Here is a 24,340-nt window from a genome sequence, read left to right as displayed (position 1 = left end):
ATAAGTTGAACAACACGTATTTAATATTAATTACAAACTCTATTAGTGTTGCAACTATCCAACGTACTCGTAAACAGAAATAAAAGTATTAAAGCTAATTGTAATTTGAAATAGTTTGAAACAGTTCATATGTTGGGCGCATTCTCCAAAAGCGTTTCGTTTAGGCATTACGACAAATGGGCCTAAATTTTTTATGTAATTTCTCCTTGTCTTTAACTGTAAATTCCTGTTTTCTCTTTACGAGCCTGAATGCTCTCTGGCGACGCCTGACGGAGGTCGTAGGCCTGTCCAATGTAGGACATAAACTTTATGATGTGAGCTGCAAAGTTGAGCCCTGTTGAGAACTCGTTCATCTGATAATCGTACGGGAACGTGTGGTGGAAGTTGTGGTAGCCCTCGCCTGTGACGTAATAATAAGTAAATTATTTGATTTTAAATTGAACTAAAACAAAAATCTGTAATTTCAAACCAAAGCTTTTTATCAACAAAAAAGTATGGTTAAAGAATGACTGATAACTCATCCAAACAGTATTTTTATTATTTCTTGTCCCTGACCTTAAACAACCACGCTAAAGAGTTTATTAAAATGCCTTGACAGTATTATTATACTACTGTACCCTTAAATTTCAGCTATAAGGTAGCAGGGCACATTCATAATTAAAGCAAGTCAAGTCATTTATATCAAAATAAAACGATAAACTTTTTAAAATTGGTAAAAAATATGAATAATATCTTTACTAGTTATCTACTTGCCAAAAATTAGACGAATAACCATAGGCGTAGCCAGGGGGGGGCTGAGGGGCCATGGCCCCCCCCAAAATTTATAAATATTTTGCTCTTAATAATTTGTTTTGTAGCATTTGTGAGCAGTACCACAACATTTGATCACAGGCATGCCACACCTTCAATTGTCATGCATTGTTACGTCACAAACGATGTACTTAATATAACATTTACTATACATTAATGTAGTTTTACTACTTTCAGACAGTTTTTGCTCATTGACTGTTTTTTGAGTATTGCGTTAACACTCAAGTCAGTTGCTGCTCGAAACGGTTTGCTAGCATTGTTACTTGTGTACGTTACGGCAGTTGATACAATGCTAAAGCTAAACAAAACATTCCAACTTTTTGGCCCCCCCCAAAAAATTTTTTTACAGAATGTTAAACGAAAACACTTAATTTCAACCGTATCAATTTGACTAAATACCTGTAGAAGCCATTTTGTCATATTGTGTTTACACAGAGAATTTTTGTTTTTTAATCGATGTGTCGTAACGGAAAATTTTCAGTAAAAATCTATGGCCTAAATTCTTTGTAACCATATTCTAATGTTTACGTTACTCCTTGCAGCCAATGTGCAAACGATAAGCGGAAAGTTTTCGGTAAAATTCCGTTACGTAGATTTCTTGCAACCACATAATATTTGCAGCGAATTTGCAAAATTCAAATTGTTGACACCAATTTTTATGCGTCAGAGCTGAATGTGATGTTACGTATATCCGTTTAATGTGAGCGCTTTGTTTTGAAATTCGCCTTATTGTCAACAATCCATTATTTTAGAATCGAACGCCAGTTACGTCGCAATGTAGATCGAAGCGCTTTTGTTCAAGCCATATTTGGACAAAAATATTATTTCCGTCTATAAGAGTCGAGAGAAAAAGGTTTAGACCACGCCTTGTTATCACGTGATATTTTGTTAAGTATTATAAGAATTAATGACGTAAATCTTTCTTTATCGCAGAAATTTTCTTAACTGATTCTCGTCTATAAATAGCGTGTTCAATCAATATAAACCAAAAAGAGAGGGAGAGAGATAGAGGCTTTTATAGCTTCTACTCAGACAGCAAAATTGACTGTTCATGTATCTGAACTAAAGGAAAGAATTGGACCTGAATGGCCTCACGAAGACAGGCCATCTCAAATCTTGTAGGAGTGTGGTTGATTCATCTTGGCAATTATATAAATGAAGACTCATTAATCCGACCCACACCCTCCACATACCTTACGTCGAAGTTAAGTCATTTGTCTAAAAGATTCAAGTCAAAAAAATTTCCTGAAATGACTAAAGTCAAGTCAAGTTCTTTGAAAACAATTACCTCAGTACTCTAAAGCCAAATCAAAGTCATTACAACACTGGACAGGCATACCTGAGAGGCCAGGAGCGACCACCCATACGTTGTTTGCTGGTTTAATGTTCTTGTCGTAATCCTTCATTCCCCAGAGATGAGCAGCGCTGTTCACAGCCCAAATGCAATGGACCACGTAACAGAAGCGGAAGAAGTTGATGATGAAAGAATAGAAAAGGTCTTCTCCCCAAAGAAGGGGAATTGCTGATGATTTGGTTTTATAACATGATAAAGGTGTCACAAAATGAGGTGTAAGAATTAAGAACTGTTTTACAAATAGGCTACTAAGTTTTACAAAATGACTAGCACTTAACAATAGAAAGGCGAATTGACAATGACTAGTTTTTTTGGACTATAGTTTTGTTTGATTAATTTTGAAAATGCAACAAACATGAACGGTTGTAAAATGCTAAATTGTTTTTTTTTAACCAAAATAAAAGTTACTAAATTCCACTGGACTTGTAGCTCCCTATTAATTTAACCACAGAAAACTTTGCCCGATATCTCCCCAGTAGACCCTCGCACAGCTTAACAATTTAAAACATATAGCGCGCCTAATTCGTTTCTAAAAATGAAACCCACCTGTTTGTAGGGCCCACATCACGACCACCAACTTGAGGTAATGTCTGCAGTAAAAATATAAATGTCAACAAAGTCACGAACTAATAGTGGCGTGAATCACCTAAAGCTAACAAATACACAATAATATCCCAGCCATCAAACTATGTCGACTTCAATTTCTGATCAGTAACAGCAGAATATTCAGGCCAGACTCTATTTATAGATGTTATATATATATATATTTCTCCGTCAAAGGCATCGTCAAAATATCTTGATTCGAATGAATTCACCTAGTGTCTGATCTTAATTAGGCCTGCTAGCTTTGCTGGACTATTCTGCTGTTATTCCTTGTTTTTCAAACGTTTCGATTATTTTCTTTTAAAAAAAAAATATTTTTACACACATGAGTTCTTTTGAATCATTTGCTTCACAAAGACTGACCTCTTCTGGAACATGACCACCGGGTCGTTGTAGATGTCGCTTAAGTCAATCATCTTGCCCTTGGCGGTGACCTCTGGGTGTTTTCTCACGAAGAGCCATCCCACGTGCGAATAGAAGAAACCGTGACTGGCGTTGTGTGGGTCAGCCACTGTGTCTGAGTACTTGTGGTGAGTTCGGTGGTCGCGGACCCAGGTCACTATCGGCGTCTGCACGGTGGTCAAAGTCATCATAAGATTATGTTCTGCTGTATAAGGTTAGGGGTATGTCTCGATCAATATTAGGACCACAATTAAGTAATGCCACAAATAATATAACAAGTTGGTAAGGCCATATATACAGTGGTGTTATAATGAAAAATTGCTGCAACCGCATTAGCGCAAGCCTGACTGTATTCCATAATTTGTGTCCGCCAAAAGCTCGCTTTAAAATTTTTTTCGGATGAAATTCTACGCCAAAATTGGACGATATATATAAGCGCAAAACGACCCTTTCGTAGTTTAAATTTGGTGTGGTTTTGCATTCCACACCAAAGGTCTTTGGGGGGGGGGGGGGGTTGGCACTGGAATACAATCTGAACTGCAAGTGCAATATGTTTTTTTGCCAAGGTTTATATCAGGGGTGACGAACCTATTTGCTGTCGCGGGCCACTTTGTCAGTTACCGCTGAGTAAGCGTTTTTAGTATATTTTATTTCACAACAATGAATAAACAGTTGAATTCTGAATTGATGGTTACTGTATGGATTTACAGAACAGTTTCTACGATCCCTGCATGATATACGCCAGCGGTTCTTAACCTTTTTTTAGCCGCGCCCCCTTTTGTAATTTATCTATTCCCCATACGAAAAGCAATTCGGCATTTTATGATTAATATCAGTGAGACAATATGAAAATAGTTAAGCGTATTGCTGGTCGCGCGAAGCGCGAAAAAATTGGGGTTTGATTTCATTGAATTGGCTAAATTGCAAAATAGGAGGATTTTAGCATTAGGCACACAACAAATTGCTGTGCTCGACACATTGATTTTTATCGAGCTGATTTTAAAAAACGTGTTGTAAGGAAATTGACTCCACAAGTTGTAAGGCTGTGATGCGGAGCGCAAAAAAGTTAAGCGCAAAAATTAAACATTACGTTATGTTTTTTAAAAGATGTGACGACACACAATACAACGGCAATATTACAAAGAACGTTATAGATTTGCGCAAAAAAGAGTCCCCCTGTTACTAGCCAGTTATCATATATAAAATATGGAACAAAAATAGTTCGAAAAGGATAACTTTTATCATTTATCTATTAGTTAGCAAAACTGAAATTAAATAGGGCCGTTATTTATTCGATGATATATGTATAACGTATAGACAGAAAATATGCAATGGCACTCCAAGAGAATTTGTACTTAAAAAGAAAAAAAAATAGATAATGGAAATTACGTGCGTAGCGCGACAATTTTGGGCAGTTTCAAAGGTAAAGTTGGGAAAAAAACAGAGTTTGTACATCTGTAGGAGTGGTGCCTAACCTAAACGAAATCATTAAAATCACTGAAGAAAATTAAATAATTAAGTAAAGCTCGCGCCCCCCCAGAATTGCTTGGCCAGGGAGGCGCGCCCCCCGGGTTTAGAACCGCTGATATACGCGTTATTTAATTCGGCTATCAGCTTTTGATATCGCATCGCAAAGAGTAGAAGCGGGTCAAAGAAACTTTAAGACTGCCTTGTCCTCACCCGAATGCTTCGCGGGCCACACAAAATTCCTTTGCGGGCCACTTAAAAATTCCTTTGCGGGCCGCGGGCCACGTGTTCGTCACCCCTGGTTTACATCAAGCCGGTTTACCAATTGCACACCAATAGTTACTAATGAAATTGGACTTCGGTAGCTTGACATGCTATTAATAATACGCATGACAAAGATACGTGTGGATTTGTTATAATAAGTGTGGCTTTACAACCAAGTTTTGTTATAATCAAGATTACGCAACAAAAAGGTTACATAATTGTGGTGACTTCACTCTTGAAAAGACGACATAATGCTGACAATGTAACAATTAGGGTGACGTCACGATAAAAAACTAACAGCATAGCACGTGGGGTCGTGGGAGGTTAAGAAAAAACGAACTTCACACGCAATGCTGACTATGGAGCATTATAGTTGGAGCTGGAGGTTGTAGTAAGACGCAGTAAAAATATAAAAGCCCATACAGACGTAGGCTAGATGGCGTTTTGAACGTTTCGGAGTGAGATAATCGAAACCGTCAAAATGCTACCTATCTTCTGTATGGGCTTTGATATTCTTACTAATGCTGACTTTAACAATGATGCCTCACCACATAGGCCTGGCTCTGTAGCATCATAAGAACGATCCTGAATGGAAGCCTTGCTTTGAACGATCTGTGGCACCACAGGCGATGAGACCCAACTGTCACTCCTGCCCCTGATGCCTGGATCATCACAAACACTGCAAGCAATTGGTTAATTTCACAACTTTCTTAGAGCGGAGTCCGCAGAACCATTCGTGGTATATTTTGGAGATCTAATGAGGCCGACATTTGCAAATTGTAGATGTAAAATAGCATGCGGTAGAAAATTTGCCAACCGCCTATTGTGGGCAAATTAATTATGCCCCTGTGAGTGGATTGCTGAAATAGATTGTATTCTATTATATGCGTCTTCTTCTTGTGCCTGCTTATATGCTCTCTTCGAAATGCCTCTCGGTCAGCCACAACAGCCATCTCTACTCCCCTTCCTTCCCTCTACTCTGCCATCTTATGTGATGGAATAAACTAAACAAGCTAACAGTGCAAACAGGAGTCGGTTATACCTTTAAAATGCCACACAGCCTCATGCTCCAGAATGGCAGTGTTTGGAAAATGAGCGATTTAGGATCTTTTGTGGCTATTTTTCCGTTTCGTTCTTGCCCCCTATATATAGCAAAACAACTTGATAAAAAAACATTGGGAAACATTCTATTAAAGATCTATAAAAGGGCGTACAATAACTTTATACACGTCACGTCAAGCTCAGTCAAGATAAAGCACCGGAGGTAGTTTCTTGGCAGCGCCCGGAAGCCTAGTCTTATGTTACTCGGCGCTGTCGTGCTGTTTACACACTAACACACCCCTCGCTAAACGAAAGAAAGTTTCTTTTTAGGAGTAGTCTTCTACCTTTTGATGTATTTCTGCAACTTTTCTGGGGTCACCGGTTGCCTTTTTTTGAGTCCTTTTTAAATAATAACTATATTTATTTTCTCTCGAGTAATTTGGTGAGCATCGATATTTGAACAATCAACTGTAGCAAAAACCAAAACATAATTTTGCGAAAAATGGATTGTTACTTTGGAGCATAATGGTTGGAGGTTGTAGTAAGACGTAATAAGAATATCAAAGCCCATACAGAAGTAGGTATCATTTTGGACGTTTCGAATAACTCTTTATTCATTTTCAACATCCTTGTTACTATTATTAAATTAAAGTGGATTGTTACTATTATTAAATTAAAGTGAACTTCAACTTGATATAAATCTCTATTGGCTGCTTACCAAAAAACACTGTCTTCCACATGACTTTGTTCATCAGCACCGTGAGTCCATAGAAGCCCAATATGTGTAGACTTGTAAGAAGGACAACGTTTTTCCAGACTATTTCGCGATAGAAGAGAGGGTACGTCTCGGTAACTTGACGTAATCTAAAAATTATTTACAATTTTATAAATAAAATTATTTTCAATGTGTGTATTTTATATAGAAAAACGAGTGAAACCAAGATCAGACAATTTTCTTAAAGGAATACATATTTTGCCTACACTGGCATCGCCAGTTCCTATAAGTAGGGCAAAATACATACATAGAAAAGTAATAAAAAAATATATATTCACGTCATTGTTATTTGGAGTAATCTAAGCTGAGAGGTAATAGTAACCAAGGCAGATCATTGGCTTATGAAAGATATGACTCTAACCTCACGTCAAGTACCATGCTTATTATTTAAAGCCTATTTAAAGATTTAATTGATTACTATAAATTTTCAACGCAAGAAATTTTCTTTGTACCTTGTAAGTTCGGTTTCCAACGATTTCGTCGAACCTTCTTCGCACGAAGGCTCAGCAGTTTCCCTGATAATCAAAACAACTATTAAAAGTTTAGTTAAACCAGTGGTCGGCAAACTGTGGGCCGCGGCCCAAATGTGGGCCTTTAAGCAATTTTTAGTTGGCCGAAGGCTAATTTATTGTTTCAGTTTTGTCATGTAGTGGCGGGCCGCGTAAAAGCAGTACATTCACTGTACTGTGTTTTAAGAAGGTGTGACAAAAAGTTTTTCATTGTTACATCATAGGGTCACACCTCCCGAAACTATACTTTATTAAATTGTTTAGGCCAGGGATGGCGAACCACTGTACCGCGGAATTTTAATGACCTGCTTGTCTCTCTAGAAATACCGAAATGCTTTCATAAAAGGTTAAATATAAAAAAAAAAATAGTTGTTCGTTAGATAGTACTATATACTATTTAAATCGGGGCTGGCAAATCTGGGGGTCGTGCAAAAGGGTTTTAGGATGACTAGTAGGCCTACATTAACAGCACTTCAAAAATGCATGCAGAAAAGCTAAAAGCATAAAAGTTGTAAAAACCCTGGTTAAATCAATAAACCATGCTAAACAACTTTCTGCTGAACTCCTGTAACCACATAAAAAATGCTGCAGTATTTGTTAACTATTTAGTTTCTTAACATTTGTGGGAATCCGAATGTGGAAATCATTCAAAAACGTTAAACAACCGAACCCAAAAATTAACATTTAAAACGACGCAGCAGAGTTTCGCATAAAATTAGCAAAGAATTAAATATATGACCCACTTGTGCATTTTGTAAGGATTAAGGCCATGTTTGTGACCGGCGCGTTAAAACGGTTCGCCAACCCTGGTTTAGGCCAAAAGACGCTATGCATATATTTGATATATATACTTTGACATATTGCGCCGTGTAACTTATAAACGCTACAAAGAGGTAAATTTTTTTTAAATGAGACCAAATTTTTTTCGCAATGCACGCAATATATATTCAGGGTAGTTTTTTATGACGTAACTTTGACGCCATTTGTTATACGTAGTGTGCCTTCAACAGCTCTTGAAAAAACATTTTGGGCTGCGACAAAAATTTTGCCGACCACTGAATTACACCAACATGTTGCACAATACGAAAGAAAACAAATTCAGCGGCACCGTTGACAAAACTTTTATCTAATTTAACGTAGAATAAATATCGGAAAAAATGGTAAACGTTTCAAATAATTCTTCGTTTATTTTAACATTAGGCACATTCACAAAACGCTATAGCTACTTCTTTATTCGACGCTTAATTTAATCTCCATCCATTTATGCTTCAAAGTATTTTAGATTGAAATACAATTTGTCAACTGTGTCACCTGAATTTCTTGTTTAGACTGAGTTAAATACGGCTAACTAAGATTAAAATTTGTAGCTTATATACCACATTTTATAACCCTAACTTGTAAGTTTAGCCATGTTAAACTTATATTTCAAATCAAATTTAGGAAATACATTCTGAACAACTAATCCCTATCTATCAAATTTACGAATTATTTCTATTTCGATATGCACGCTCATATAATGTAGTATATAACTGTTTATTTTTTTTAGATAAATGTCCACTTGCCTTTTATTGAGGTCCACCATTTTTGTGTTCGACACGATTACAAAAAGATCCGCCCCTTACTAACGTTGAAAGTAAGTAAATACGGTTCGTAAAATCTTGTTAGCTCAAAGCTGTTTTAAAGCGTGCCTTAGTAGCGGGGCAATATGCGTTCGCTCATGACTCGGCCGGAAAATGTTTGTTGTGATATGCAGCGAATTTTGCAGCCAACCCTGAGCGACCTATATGTCTTGATAGGTAGCCTTAGTGTTGTTTCGATAATCGTGATAGGAAGTACCTCGGTGTTTTAGGGTAACTTTAAGACCAATGCTTTATCAATATCGCCTTCTTATTTTACATAAGAGTTTTGTGGTTGACTGTTATAAGACAAAAGCAATTTTTGGCTTAATATCCAGAAAAACAATTGCCCTTGAGTGTTTCAATACCACATATTTATCTTTAATGAGATTAGTAATGACGTCATGCAGTATCGGATCGCCCAAATTATCGCTATCGGTATCGGACTAAAGCATCGAACACCCCTAGTGAAAACGGTCAGTTGTGGCTTGTGTTAGGGACGTCCGACGCACGTTTGGTATAACAATACCCAATATTTTGAACAAAAAACATCTTTGAGCTTGATCCGATGATGAATGACGTCATCACCAAGCTCAAGCTCAAAGATGTGCAATAAATGGAATTGTCACCGGTACTAGCACTTGGCATCAGTTATCGGCTCCGATTCGATAATATCGGGCATTCTCACTTGTGATTTCGAATCTTTAAATAATTGGGAACACATAACCATGCTACTATCTAAGGTAAGTTTTGTTTTAAAAAGAGCTGTAATACAAATATACAATATGGTGTAAGAGCCGCACCTATATAATTAGTAAAATAGCAATAGCTTGTCCCCACTGGTCGCTGGTATACAATAACCATGGTTTTAACTGCTAGTAAAAATTATAGTTTAGTTAGATGAACCTTACTTTTTTCGCGCAAACTATTTTCGATGCGTGTGTTTTCATTCCGGTTTTGGTAAATAAAATGCTTGTTTACGGCCAGAGTGCAATGAGATATGGAATTTTCTACGTTGCGCGAATTGTGGATGTTTGTTGCTTTAATATTAGTTTATTTTAAAGTTACAACTCATCATCGACAGTTAAGGTGCCTTTAGCCAAACAAGTTGGCAATAACTGACTTAAAGAAATACTATTCGTCTTTAGGAAAATTGGTAACATTTCCTGCACGTTTAAAGTGTATTTTTCCCAAAAGTAGAAATACAAAAGTTGCCATATAACTTTGTCAAGCTCCCTTTTATAATATGTCATATGTTGGATATTTAACATAACCTTTCTCTACAATTAAACTTAATTATTAGTTTTTACACTTATAAACAATTAAAATAATCGCATTTTGAAATTCCAGGGGGGACAAGTGCCCCCCCTTGCCCCCTCGTGGTGACAAAGGGTGACATTTCCAACGCAAAGTGAATTTTTATATTGACAAACTTTGGCAAAACCACGAGTCCCCACGCAAGACAAGGTGCAACGAACAAGGCTTTTGTCGGCAAAATTATTATATATATCAAGATATTTAACAGCGATTGATTGCATTGGCTAGATAGCAGACAGATTTGTTTAGGGGGCGTGGAAATGTACAACATATTTATTTGGTACAACAGAAGAAAATGCAATGTAAAATCTAAAACTGTTTTACGAATCGAAAGAATAACTTAATAAATCCGAATACATCCAAAAAAACAGTAAAGTAGTATATATAAATATATAAGTGCATTGAGTTTAAAACTGTTTCTTGACTATCGCGAAAACGATTGTAATAATAATACAGTATAATAACTTTAGGTTGATTTACTAAAAAGATTTGCATGATCGTTATTAGTGCTCTTAAAAAAATAAAAAATAATAAAAAATAAGGTATTAATTTTCGGCAAAGCTGTTAAATGACGAATCGGACACCTATGCAATATGCGGCACCGATAAGTAAATAGTTTAAAACAACCAAAAACAAAACTACGGCATATGTTTAGAATAAGTTGAACAACACGTATTTAATATTAATTACAAACTCTATTAGTGTTGCAACTATCCAACGTACTCGTAAACAGAAATAAAAGTAGTAAAGCTTATTGTAATTTGAAATAGTTTGAAACAGTTCATATGTTGGGCGCATTCTCCAAAAGCGTTTCGTTTAGGCATTACGACAAATGGACCTAAATTTTTTATGTAATTTCTCCTTGTCTTTAACTGTAAATTCCTGTTTTCTCTTTACGAGCCTGAATGCTCTCTGGCGACGCCTGACGGAGGTCGTAGGCCTGTCCAATGTAGGACATAAACTTTATGATGTGAGCTGCAAAGTTGAGCCCTGTTGAGAACTCGTTCATCTGATAATCGTACGGGAACGTGTGGTGGAAGTTGTGGTAGCCTTCGCCTGTGACGTAATAATAGTGGCATTAACTCTTAATAAACACCAAGTTTACTTAAGTTCGTTGCGTTCTATCTAATAATTATAATGCCAGGAAAACATTCCTATCACTATTAGGAATTGGATGATTCCCAGTATTATATGTCGCCCTAAAAATACAACTTGACCTAATGGTGTTGTCCCGGCCATGAAAAGTGATTACCCTGTAGTAAACGCGATATTTTGCCAGTGAAACAAAATGTAAGAAGCCATGGCATTGTGGCTTTTTTTGAAAACATCCAAAACTCCTAATTTTAACCGAATCCATTTGACTAAATGACTTAAGTCGAAGTCATTTGTCTAAAAGAATCAAGTCAAGTAATTTTTCTGAAATGACTTTTAACTTAGGTCATTACAACACTGGATAGGCGCACCTGTACAGCCAGGAGCGACGACCCACACGTTGTTTGCAGGTTTAATGTTCTTGTCGTAGTCCTTCATTCCCCAGAGATGAGCAGCGCTGTTCACAGCCCAAGTGCAGTGTATCACGTAACAGAAGCGACAGAAGTTCATGGCAAACGAATAAATGAGATTTTCTCCCCACAAAAGTGGAATTGCTGCAAGCAAGGCGTTTCAAAAAGCGACAGCTAGGTTATGTTTGTGTTCTTTTTGCCAGAGCCCAAATGCTTCTGTACGGTTTGCGTGCTAGTGCTTATAAATGCTTCCATAGGGTTCTGAATTCATTCAGGTATGTTTTTTTCTTTTGTTTAGTTTCAAAGGGTCTTTACATATGTTTTTAATTGCTGGTAATAACAGGTTACATTTTATAACTTTTGAAAGATTAAGTTAATTTAAATAACGTCTAGCTACATTAAAAATGTTTTTTTTCATTAAACTCCTAGTTTCAAAAGGCATTCCATTTTTTAAATTATAAATTTCAATTTACGTACGTTTTTACGGACCCCAACTAGCCCACAAAGTAGTCCACAGACCCCAGTTTAATAAGTATTGACCTAAACGCTAGAGACCAATCGAGTATTAATATTAGTTAGCAGAGTTTTAGCTAGCATGAAGTTTACGAGTAAAAACTTGCCGGAACGATAAATTGACTTTAATTGTCGTCAATGGTGTGAAACTGGTTAAATAACAAAGAGATATCAGGTAAAAATAACATTATGTCACAGCATGTCTAGATAATAAAAACAAAGTGTAACCCACCGGCTTGTATTCCCCACATCATCAGAACCAACTTGAGGTAATGTCTGCAATCATAACTCCAGCATTACTGTAAATTCTTTAATCATACAGCTAAAACAAGATCAGATGGCAAAGAATTACGTATCAAAAATACACTTGTAATTTTTAGAAGCTTAACTTTTTAGTCTTTCTAACAGACTAAGATAAGAGCGTAGAGAAAGTTGGAGAACTCTCTTATATGCACACTCGCAATATCGTTTCGAGGTACAATACAGTCCGTTATTTGAACACAACGAAACACAAATAAAATATATTTATGATTACTTGTTAAGACTTAAAAAACATTTAGCACTGTAAATTGTACTTTACGATTGACAAGCTTTTGCAGGGTTGTGCGACTACGACTAAGAAGTGTGATAACCAGCCAAGACGCTCAAGCCCACAGATTATTTCAACTTTAAAATACATTTGTCTAGGGTTGTTTTTCAGTTCCTTATAAAAAGACCCAGTATGAAACAACGGACCTCTTCTGAAACATGACCACCGGATCGTTGTACATGTCGCTTATGTCAATCCTCTTGCCCTTGGCGGTGACCTCTGGGTGTTTTCTAACGAAGAGCCATCCCACGTGCGAATAGAAGAAACCGTGACTGGCGTTGTGTGGGTCAGCCACTGTGTCCGAGTACTTGTGATGGGTTCGGTGGTCGCGTACCCAGGTCATTATCGGCGTCTGGAAGCAATGAGATCGTCAAGGATAGCTAACCGACTTTTCATCTCGAAAAGTACCTGTTGACGCTTGTTTGTTAGTTGCCATTTTCTATGCTCCCTTCCTAACGCAGCGCTACGCTTGGGGTAATAAAGCAGTCAACATGCAGTTTTATTTAAAGCGCATCAAGCACAACTAAAGTTACATGATGTTACAGGTAACGTTACAGCAAAAGGTCCTCAGAATCGACAGAAAAAAAAACAATCGCAATGACGTCACTCAACACAATGAGGTGATCAGGGATGTCCAATATGAGTAAATAATATGAATTTTAATCTGATGAGTATTAATCCGATAACTTGTCATGATGTATCAACCCCGATCCGAGTTTATCAGAACCCGTTTAGATGTCAATGGAGGATACCTACACATATGTGTTCAACAACTGCGATCATAGTTCTTCTGAAGCTACCATTTGGTCAAACAATACGGATTATGCGTAACATAGTAAATCGAAAGCCAATCTGTCGATCAATAATGACGCAAGCAAGGCGTGCTAGAAAACAAAACTAGCCTGCAGTGAGGTTCTCACGACCAGACCGTCGCTTTACCAACTAGGCTACACAGGCTCAGAGAGGAGCGAGTCTAGAAACAACTGCAAACTGGTTGACGCGATGATGACTCACAACGAAGGCGAGACAGTTGAAGAGCATCAGCGCGATTCGTAGCGGGAGCTTGGCCTTGTAGGAACGGTGGGTCCAGAGCCGATGGGCCCCAGCTGTTATCCCAGCACCCGACGCATGGCTAAAAAGGATTACTGCGAGGAAAAAACAAGGCTTAAATCTTTTGGCAGCTGCTGGATTATTTCGGTGCTTATTTCTTGGCTCAGCTTTTGTTAGGTATTTTTTACGAAGCCGAAATGGCCTCTCGAAATTTTGCCAAGCTTCTTTTAAAATGTAAATAATTCCGTCACTATCTAATGTTTTGCAAATCGCAATCATTTTGAATAGTTAGGAACCCTTTACATTTCTCAGTGGCCACGAAAGCCAAGCCTTAAGAAAATCATGGTTGATTAAATGCCATGTGATATGATGGAAAAGTTAATATAATTGTGCAAGTCTTTTTTAAAGTATCAAGCAGAAGTAAGGCACACTAATGTCGCCTTGTTCCTTAAAGTTTATCAAGCTTTTAAATCTCCTTTGTAAACATTTTTAGTTTTACACTTTCTAACGAAATGGTTTAATTAGTAGTAAACACTTACGAAGTATCGCTGTCTTCCACATAATCTTGTTAAGCACCAAAAGTCCATAAAGGCCCATGATGTGTAGACTTGTGATAATAAAAACATTTTTCCAGACTATTTCGCGGTAAAATAAGGGATATTTTTCTGTCACCTGGCGCAGTCTAAAAATAAAAACACACATTATTAGTTAAATGTTTTAAACTTAAGTGCAATGCATCTGCCCTGTTCGTAATAATACCTCATTCAAGTAATAAAAAAGAAACCATACGTCCTAATGGAAGCAAATGTCATACACATCTGAAATTATGTTTAAAATCTATATTTAAAAGTCTTCAAGTTGACCAAACAATGCAATATGCTCATGTTTATATTGGTTATTTAGCTAAGTAGTAATGACCAAAGATAACACATTACTAATCGTACTGAAACATCGATAACACAATACTACTGGTACATCGATTGCCTTTAAAAGGGCTACTTAGTCAATTCTATTGACTTTCGTTTTGATTAAATATATGCAGCAACTCATTGCTTTTCAACGTTATTTTAGCCACGGAATACTTATGCTTTGAAATAATTTCGCGGTGTTTTAAATGAAAGCGTGTAACAATGCTTTAAGATAAACAACACAACAAAAGATTTTACCTAGATTTCAAAATTGATCAAAAAGAAAGCTTTTAAATATAACCACACTGACCTTGTAAGTTCTGTTTCTAGTGTTTCCGACGTTTCTTCTTCGCACAAATTCGTTTTCGTGACACCAGTCTCCCTAAAAAACATATGTATTTTCAAAGTGATCTACTGGTTTATAAAAGGTACATTTCCTACTAAATGGTTTACGTTTAATGATGAGCTAAGTAACTTGTTTCTTTATTTTATGCTTGTAGATTTTACCCATACATTTTTGGTTCAAAGTACCAACCTTTTGCTTAATTCAGTCATCTTTGGATTCGGTCAGACTCCAAGTAATGCGGAACGTCTTTATAAAACAATACACAACGCACTCTGAATAGATAAACTATAGTATCTAGAGCGGTTGATATGCGCTTTACGGGGTAATATTGGTAATATTATACGTTTCCGTTCTCGTTCGATGCATTTCGAAACAGGAAAATACTTGTTATGAAATAAAACGTTGGGTTATCAAAACTAGATATAACGAATGCTCGATTCTTTAAAAGTGAAACCGGGTATTTTTTTAAACAAATTTGACAAACATTGATGCTATACAACTTGATTGTTTCTTAAACTACAAAGATGTTTTTTGGCCGTTTAAAAGCTCAATTTCCTAAAAACTTAACAGTAAACAACGGTTGGCTATTCGTATAGATATATTTATTTCGGCTTGGAAATTTACAAAATATTTACATTCCACTTAGCAGCAACAAAAGAAATTTAAAATCCGTCCTGCACAAATTTCGACTGTGCGTAAATATTGTACATACACAGTAAATTGGTCTATTGCAACAGGGAAACTACAATCATGGAAAGGGGTACATTTAACACATACATCAAGTGTTTTATAATCATGGAGGTTTAAAAACACCACAAACAAGCGAAGCTAATTGACTTGGATGGTTGATTTAATGAAAGGAAAATTTTAGACGATGTTAAGGTACGTTAATTCTTGTATGCTAACTCAGTGAAACAATTATGTTGTTGCAGTGCTCCAACAATATAAAACAATAAACAGGAATCCCATGAATAATGTGTTTTCAACTGAAAGAAACGGCAAACTGGACGGTTTAGCTTCCTGAAAAGCACTATAAGGCGAAACAGGTATAGTAGACCACAAGCCACAATTCTACAAATGCATCGTTGTACGTCATGAAATCATCGGTGAAGATGCATTAGTAGAAGTTAATGACTTTTTGGTCATTTTATGTGGAAGTAAAGTCATCATTTCCGAACTTATATTATTGAGCTCGGTTTAATCCAGTAAGAAGCGTTTGAAGTCATAAAGCTAAGTTAATTTCGTTACGTCAGGAAAAAAAATATTTTCAGAATTAAGAGAGGTGATGCTTTTGTGACAGGTTAGTTTATGATATAAAAGAGAAAAAAGAGAAATTTATTTTATATTTTAACACGCTCTTTATTGTTAAAATATTGTGTGTCTGATAAAAGGGTAGCCAGCCAAAAGAAAAATATATGGATTTTTTCTGATTATTTTATGAAGTTTATACGCATGATGCAACGTATATATTGGTTCAATTTGGGCATGATAACAGAAGTCTTCAATTTCCTAAAATCTTTCCAAATCCGACTGGGCTTTAACTGTAAATTCCTGTTTTCTCTTTGCGAGCCTGAATGCTCTCTGGCGACGCCTGGCGGAGGTCATAGGCCTGTCCGATGTAGGACATAAACTTTATGATGTGAGCTGGAAAGTTGATTCCTGTTGAGAACTCGTTCATCTGATAATCGTACGGGAACGTGTGGTGGAAGTTGTGGTAGCCCTCGCCTGTGACGTAATAACCGTGGCATTAACTTTTAATAAACACCAAGTTTACTTCAGTTCCTATCGTTATATCTAATGACATCATTGTTCAAGTTAAATAGGATGATTACCAGTCATGTATGTCGCCCTTAAAATACAACTCGACCTAGTGGTATTGCCCTGGCCGTGAAAAGTGATTGTAGTAACAAAATGTAAGAAGCCATGAAACTGTGGCCTTTTATTTACGATTAACTATTATACTGTGCCATCCCCGTGTAATTAAGTATGCGAAAGTCTTGTGTTTTAACCAAACATATTGAAAATATAATTGTCGCAGTATAATTTTAACCACAATGTAATGTTATGTATGGCGCTTCTTCTATGATAAAGACCTATTCTTGTGTTTAGAAACGATTGATTAGCCACATAGTTTTATATCAAGAGCAACAGTTTGTTTTATATTGTTAAAGCGTGCCAGTAGTAGGGAGTGACTTTTGTTATAACTGTTAAACGTTCATAACAAAAAATATGTGATTACTTAAGATTTGTTTTTTAAGAATTTCGTAAATGCTGGGCGTAAAATCAGTTTCAATTCAAATGTCGAAGTAGACCTTTTGTGTGGTATAAAGTTTTATTGAGGGTAAACTAAATTTAATGTACAAATAAGTTATTGTATGTGACATTACCTTTACAGTTGTTATTAATGGGTTAAAACGTCGAATTCGCACTTTCGTCCACGGCTGAGTAAAATTATCATTATCAGTCAATTAATAAGCGCGAGTAGATTGCCACGGCTTTATCAAGGAGATTAGCTATCTACGGCTCATCTTCAATGCACAAAAAGTAAGATTTTAACCCGACTTAAAGACATCCAAAGATCGGGTTTTCGGTACGTGTTGTCTACACCCTTATTTTATTCGGAAAATTAAGGTTTACTGTATGGAAGACTATGCAGCTCGTTCCAGCAGAATGAACTTAACAGCGCAATCAACAGAACTAAAAGTAACGTGTATAAAATGTATTGAAGGAACACCAGGCATTTATAGGATGTTTTTTAATTTTACGCCCAGATTCTAGTATTTTTAGTTGGACCTGAGTCAATTTTATCTTACTGGTATTTACTAGATGAGCATCCGTAACGGAGCACATTAACAGAATATACAATAATAAAAGGATGGGCGACTGAGCTAACCTGAAAGGCCAGGAGCGACCACCCATACGTTGTTTCCTGGTTTAATGTTCTTGTCGTAGTCCTTCATTCCCCAGAGATGAGCAGCGCTGTTCACAGCCCAAATGCAGTTGACAACATAACAGAAGCGAAAGAAGTTGATGGCAAACGAATAGACGAGATCTTCTCCCCACAGAAGTGGAATGGCTGCAAGCAAGGCGGTTAAAGGAAGCGACAGTTAGGCTATGTTTGTGTCTTTTATGTTAGAGCATAGATGCTTCCATAGGTTTTTAGTGCAATGTTGTTTTTAGTGCAATGTTGAAGTGGTTCTTTTTTCTATTTGAATATGTTTTTTTCTTGTGATTAAATTTGTTCTTTTGTTTCAAAATCTCTTAAAATTTTGCTGGTAATAACATAGTGTTACATCTCCACGTTCACGTTATGCCAAGGACTCTTAAACTTGGGGGTCCGTGAACTAGCTCTAGGGTGTCCATGAAAGCTTAATTGAACTATAAAGTGTATATTTAAGAAGCAATCAATTTTTCGAAGAAAACAGTTTAATTAAAAATAATAAAACGGGTTTGAACTGAATCCTATTTAGACTGCATTTCACTTACACATTTTTAGACCGTAATCAGCAGATACATGAAGTGTATTTGTATTGTAACATCAATTTATGACGTCGTTTTTTTAATTTTTATGCCTACCTTGGTCCACGCAAGCAAAAAAAAAATTAGGGGTCCGCAGTAAAAAAAAGTTTACCAAAGTTGTAATTTACAAGCCTACGTATCAATAAACCAACGTAACAATGGTTTTGGAATTTTCTTTGTTTTCTCAATTGCTATTTGCTATGTTTGCCGTTCATTTGCTAAATAAGTTTGAGAAGTAAGCTATGATGTGGGCTACCTTGCTAAGTAACTAATTGTTGGAATTTATGTTTAGCAAAACTTGGACAAATAAGCATACTGTGAAAACCTAAGTGTACTTGAATAGACCTGCGTCGCAAAAATATTTGGTAAGTTTTAACAACTCTGTGAATACTTTTATGTTCATTGTTTAGCAGTTGACTTTCTTGTTTAGAAACCGTGCTTACTGCTTAGTCCTATCGTTCTGTTATCGTGCTACTTTAAAGGGCGCTGGTCTAGAATCCTACCACATTTATTTTAACACTAACGAAACGAGTTGTTAAAGTTGAAATTGCAAGGAAGACATAAATATGTAAGAATAAATACAATTATAATCCGTGACCCACCCAAACCCAAACGCTAACTCTCACCCTAACCCAAATAATGTTAGCAATATAAGCCCCGGGCGAAAATGTGGTAGGATTCTAGACCAGCGCCCTTGGAAGTACTTGGTTGCCGTGTTACGTGCTTCGCTGCTACTCATGTGTACTGTGTGAATTTGACGTCATTACATCAGGATTTGGAGACTGCCGTCATTGTAGGTGAGGGCAAGGTGCGCGTTTCAACGTGACAACCCCCTTTGTGTGACTTAGCCTGCAGGTTGGCGGCCGTTTAGAGTGCACAATAGGTTACATATTTTGTCGTCAATAATGTGAAACTGGTTAAATAACAAAGAGATATCAGGTAAAATTAAAGTGATGTTAGACGGGGAATTGAACCAACAACATTTGGTTTACCACAGCTTTTCTAGATGATACAAACAAAGTGTAACCCACCAGTTTGTATTCCCCACATCATCAGCACCAACGTGATGTAATGCCTGCAATAAAAACTCCAGTATTACTTTAATTTCCTTAATCATACGGCTAAAACATATATCAGATTGCGCAGAAATTTGGTACAAATACGCTGCTGTAATATTTAGCAGCCTTAATTTTAGTCTTGACTTAAAAACTGAAATGTCAGCCTAGAAAAAATTCGAAAACTACGCACAATCGCACAGCCTTTATTGTTTAAAGGTACAATACTTGATTCCGTCATTTCAACACCCCAAAAACAAATAAAGACATTTATAAATGCTTATTAAGACTAAAAAAACAATTGGCATTGCAGACTGTATTTTAAAGTTGACAAACTTTCGCACAACCGTTCAAGTAAGAATAAGAACTGTAAAAACACTCCTTAAGGTTCATGGTAATGGATTCAGTTAACTTCAATATATAGTTTGTCTACACTGCCACTTGTGTTTCAGTTCATAAGAAGACGCTGTTTGTAATAACGACTGACCTCTTCTGGAACATGACTACTGGGTCGTTGTAGATGTCGCTCATGTCAATCCTTTTGCCCTTGGCGGTGACCTCTGGGTGTTTTCTCACGAAGAGCCATCCCACGTGTGAATAAAAGAAGCCGTGGTTGATGTTGTGTGGGTCAGCCACTGTGTCTGAGTACTTGTGGTGGGTTCGGTGGTCGCGGACCCAGTTCACTATCGGAGTCTGGAAGCAATGAGAACGAAGATTTTGTAATCTTTGCTCTTTATTTTTGATGAAAAAGTGCACGTTTATGAAGAAGGAGACTTAACCGACAGTAGACGAGTTTAATGTTGACGCTTATTCAATATATGCGTGTTTTGACTTACAACAAAGGCGAGGCAGTTGAAGAGCATCAGCGCGATTCGGAGCGGGAGCTTGGCCTTGTAGGAACGGTGGGTCCAGAGCCGATGGGCCCCAGCTGTTACCCCGGCACCCGACGCCAGGCTTATAAGGATTACTGCGAGGAAAACAAGGCTTAAATATTCGGGTGGTATATATAGGCTCATAAGCCGATTTAAGGTAATTTTTTTTACCTATAGCTAAAAAAAGACACCTTTGCAATTTTTGTCCCCTGGGTAAAAATATAAAACCACTCGGTTTTGTGTTTCGTTGCTCTTTAAAAAAAACTTGTCTAAAACCGAAGTTCTCTCACATCAGCCACGAACTATTAATCTGGTTTATATTTATCCACTTCCTTTGTCGAATTCACGTTGTTGTCTCGTTTGCTGGTGTTATTTGGCAGCAGAGCCATCGCGTTATGCGCAATGTTTACATTTCGGTTTAGTTGCATATTGTTGGTATTATGCTAAACCAATGCTGAACGTTGTTCTGAACTAAATTAATGTAAACATGAAAGAGAAAAATATAAAAGTCCGGGTAAAAAGTGGTTTTAAAACTATTTTACCGGCGAGATCATTTTACCTTTTGAAATAATCAAACACCTCATAATTGTTTTTAGAAAACTTGAAAGTTAATGTAGGCCTACTTAATTAATCCAAGGTACAAATCTATGAGACAGATATGCTTTACATAATGAAATTTATCAGAAAAAAATATGTCGTTTAGTTGTTTCTCAAATGTTGAAAAAATTAATATTTACCAACTTATGTAACTTAAGCCTTCTTGTGAGAAGTCTCGCATAACGTAGGTCGTAAAAACTTAAACATCACTTTTCGAAATACCTATCCTCAAAATATATCAATTGTGAAATTGTTCTTCCTGATATTTTACAATTTAAACAATGTATCCAAAAAAACTGTTTTATAAGAGCGAAATATGAAAATTAAAATAAATAGAGAAACGCAATTTTAAAGCGCAAAGCAGAAGTAAGTCACACTAATGCTCAGTAACGTTTATCAAGCTTTTACATCTCCTTTGTAAACATTTAAATTTCCACTTGCTAACGAAATGGTTTAATTAGTAGTAAACACTTACGAAATATCAATGTCTTCCACATAATCTTGTTAAGCACCGAAAGTCCATAAAGGCCCATGATGTGCAGACTTGTGATAATAAAAACATTTTTCCAGACTATTTCGCGGTAAAATAAGGGGTATTTTTCTGTCACTTGGCGCAGTCTAAAAATAAAAAAGCACATTATTAGTTAAAGGGTTTTGATTCAAGCCGTTTGCCCTGCTCGTAATAATAACTCATCTTAGTAATAAAAAGCAGAAATCACAAGCCCTGATGGACGCAAATATCATGCATATATCTTAGGTTTAAATTTTATATTTGGAAAGTCCTGGTGTATGCATTAGGATAAGGTACATGTCTATATTGGTTATTAAGCTAAGTATTAATGACCAAAGATATCACGTTACAACTGGTACATTGATTGCCTTATCAGTCCATTTCTTTGGCTTTCGCGCTTAAATATAAGCAGTGGTAAATGTCGTGCTTAAATATAAGCAGTAAGGCAGTGTTTTTCAACCTTATTTAAACACTTATGCATTGATAAAAATTTGCGTAACAACAAACGAAAGTTTAAAATAATAATGCCTTGCGATAAACAACACAACAACAATTTATACACTTGAAGTTTAACTATTAAAGATTTTTGGCTAGATTCAACACTAATGTGCAATGTTTACATTTTGGTTTAGTTTCATATTGTTGGTATTATACTAAATAAACCAACGTTGAACGTATTGTTCTGAACTAAATTAATGTAAACACGAATGGAAAAAAGATCCGGGTATAAAGTGGTTTTAAAACTATTTTATCTAATCAGGAAAAAAGATTTTTAATATAACCACACTGACCTTGTTAGTTCTGTTTCTAGTGTTTTCGATGTTTCTTCTTCGCAAGAATGCGGTTGCGTGACAGCAGTCGTCCTTAAAAAAACATTTGTATATTCAGAGCACGGCTGCGGAGTCCGAGTTGGACTCGGGACTCGGGACTCGACGGAGTCGGTTTGTTTTGCTGAGTAGGGCTTGAGACTCAGGACTAGAGTAAGACTACGTAAGACCACTCGAGTCCTGGCGTGCGCATGCGCAGTACCTAATTTCAAAGCGAATAATGCCGCCAACTGTACATCGTACAGGTGGAATAGCATACTGGGGTATTTCATATCACATATTGTGGGTGGATGAGATATATCACACCCCTATAAGTGGTTTGCTGAACATCCACTTTGAATTAGTTACGTAAATGGATGTAATACAAGCTGTAGAGTCGTAGTCGGACTAGGAACTCGACAAAATCGCACATTTGATTGGGGTCGGACTCGGGTTATTTTTAACCGACTCCGCGGCCTGATTCAAAGTATATTTATTGCTTCCAAATAGTTGACGTTTAATGATGAACAAATATCAAAGTATCTTCATTATTTTTCACCAAATTTCTTGCTTCTAAGTTTCATGCTTGTAGATTTTACCAATTCATTTTAGTGTCAAGGTACCAAATGTAAAAAAGGGTTTTTTGTTCATAAATTGCGCATGATAAGCCACTTTTTGGTTTCGGTTTTATAATGAACCAAATATCGTTTTTTTCTACATACAGATGTATTAAGTTCTAATACTACATGTTTATTTTTGTTTTAAAGTACTAACCTTTTGTTTAGGTCAACCATCCTTGGATTTCGGCAAACTTAAATTAACGTCACACCCCTAGAAAGGAAAAGTAAATACTCTAATAAGATAAAACAAGTATCTACAGCGGCCGTTACAAATTTAGTTTAAGAGGCAAATTATTAAAATTAGTTCTCACACGATGCATTATTGCAAACAGGAAAATAATTGTTTTGACATATCACGACAAATTAGGTCAACCAAGGATGTGTGATAGCCTACTTAGTGTTAAAAAATTGATACCCTATGTTTTGGCGGAAGCGTATGTTATCGCCCCATTTCATTATCGTGCAGCAAAACAATAAAGATTACTGAGTCCATGTGAGCAATGTTAAAAGCCTTTAGTTTAATATGTTCGCCAAAAATTCTTGGAAAAACTTAATTTGAATTTTAAATAACTTGAACGTGATGTGAAATTCATTGTTTTTGAAATCGCTAGAAACAACAGACTACTCTTAATGGCCGTTTTGGTTTAACAGAGGCTTTTACTTGCAAAATGCTGTTACAATAAAAATATACAAACGGTTGGTTTGCTGAAATCCGCCAAACCATATTTACACTTTTCATGTAAAACGAAAATAAGTTTGTGGCTATTTGTTTTTTTTTTAGCTTGCACACATCCACATAAAAAATGTTGTTCAACTGACCTTACTAAAATCAACCTAAAAATATAACTTATATGCTGAACATTTATTTATACGGTGTTGCCTACTTCTGTATGTGCTTTTAGCAATACTGTTACGTTTTGCTACAGCTCAAACCATTATGCTCAATTTGTATCCATTTTAACTGAATTATTTGCTAAATTGTACAAACTTTTGTACAGACTTTATCATTTGGTTACAACGTACTTATCTTACAACGTACTGTGTCTTACTAAAACCACCAAAAAACTCAAAAGGCGTTTATTAGCCTCTACAGTCCACACAGTTATCAGTATGACGTGTCACGGTCAGTGTGTCATGACAGTCGAGCATTCACTGTATTCGCAGGAAACAGCTTGTTAGGCCTTTGCGGATTTGTCAAGTTCGAATTTAAGCGTTAAAATCAGCAGCCTATTTTATATCAAAGTGGCTTATACCTAGGCTACACGGTTGAAGGATAAAGTATGGCTGAGTAAAA

At 36.4% G+C, this 24,340-nt stretch overlaps 3 protein-coding genes across 3 annotated transcripts; all 3 read right to left on the bottom strand.

Annotated features, from left to right (window-relative positions):
• Positions 1 to 212: 212 nt before the first annotated feature.
• LOC146163221 (acyl-CoA Delta(11) desaturase-like) lies at positions 213 to 7,976 on the bottom strand. The gene is made up of 8 exons (XM_083383006.1): positions 7,969 to 7,976; positions 7,169 to 7,231; positions 6,660 to 6,805; positions 5,449 to 5,579; positions 3,131 to 3,336; positions 2,711 to 2,754; positions 2,150 to 2,332; positions 213 to 400 (listed from the first exon to the last, which is right to left on the bottom strand). Exons 1-8 carry the CDS (start codon positions 7,974 to 7,976, stop codon positions 213 to 215), a joined length of 969 nt encoding a protein of 322 aa, XP_083239132.1.
• A 3,050-nt stretch (positions 7,977 to 11,026) lies between these two features.
• LOC146163220 (acyl-CoA Delta(11) desaturase-like) lies at positions 11,027 to 15,275 on the bottom strand. The gene is made up of 9 exons (XM_083383001.1): positions 15,256 to 15,275; positions 15,031 to 15,102; positions 14,352 to 14,494; positions 13,777 to 13,907; positions 12,909 to 13,114; positions 12,423 to 12,449; positions 12,277 to 12,296; positions 11,622 to 11,804; positions 11,027 to 11,214 (listed from the first exon to the last, which is right to left on the bottom strand). Exons 1-9 carry the CDS (start codon positions 15,273 to 15,275, stop codon positions 11,027 to 11,029), a joined length of 990 nt encoding a protein of 329 aa, XP_083239127.1.
• Positions 15,276 to 15,681: 406 nt separating this feature from the next.
• LOC146163219 (acyl-CoA desaturase 1-like) lies at positions 15,682 to 23,375 on the bottom strand. The gene is made up of 8 exons (XM_083381730.1): positions 23,201 to 23,375; positions 22,412 to 22,483; positions 21,585 to 21,727; positions 20,477 to 20,607; positions 20,128 to 20,333; positions 19,617 to 19,660; positions 17,960 to 18,142; positions 15,682 to 16,791 (listed from the first exon to the last, which is right to left on the bottom strand). The coding sequence occupies exons 1-8, from the start codon at positions 23,218 to 23,220 to the stop codon at positions 16,604 to 16,606; spliced, it is 987 nt and encodes a 328-aa protein (XP_083237856.1). The 5' UTR covers positions 23,221 to 23,375; the 3' UTR covers positions 15,682 to 16,603.
• Between the last annotated feature and the right edge of the window lie 965 nt (positions 23,376 to 24,340).

The sequence above is a fragment of the Ascidiella aspersa genome, chromosome 2 (assembly GCF_963924565.1).
Source record: "Ascidiella aspersa chromosome 2, kaAscAspe10.2, whole genome shotgun sequence".
Lineage (NCBI taxonomy): Eukaryota > Metazoa > Chordata > Ascidiacea > Phlebobranchia > Ascidiidae > Ascidiella > Ascidiella aspersa.
The sequence above is the reverse complement of the archived record's forward strand: the minus strand, read 5'-3'. Positions and strand labels throughout refer to the sequence as shown.

Coding starts and splice junctions, on each gene's coding strand:
- LOC146163221 (XM_083383006.1), bottom strand. Junction 3,337..5,448: donor TACAGAGCCAGGCCTATGTG/GTGAGGCATCAT, acceptor ACCACCGTGCAG/ACGCCGATAGTGACCTGGGT. Junction 2,333..2,710: donor GATGTGGGCCCTACAAACAG/GTGGGTTTCATT, acceptor CCAAATCATCAG/CAATTCCCCTTCTTTGGGGA.
- LOC146163220 (XM_083383001.1), bottom strand. CDS start 15,275: ATGACTGAATTAAGCAAAAG. Junction 12,297..12,422: donor CTCAAGTTGGTTCTGATGAT/GTGGGGAATACA, acceptor CGACAATTAAAG/TCAATTTATCGTTCCGGCAA. Junction 11,805..12,276: donor TCAATTTATCGTTCCGGCAA/GTTTTTACTCGT, acceptor CCTTGCTTGCAG/CAATTCCACTTTTGTGGGGA.
- LOC146163219 (XM_083381730.1), bottom strand. CDS start 23,220: ATGGTTGACCTAAACAAAAG. Junction 18,143..19,616: donor GATGTGGGGAATACAAACTG/GTGGGTTACACT, acceptor CCTTGCTTGCAG/CCATTCCACTTCTGTGGGGA. Junction 16,792..17,959: donor GGTCGCTCCTGGCCTTTCAG/GTTAGCTCAGTC, acceptor ATTACGTCACAG/GCGAGGGCTACCACAACTTC.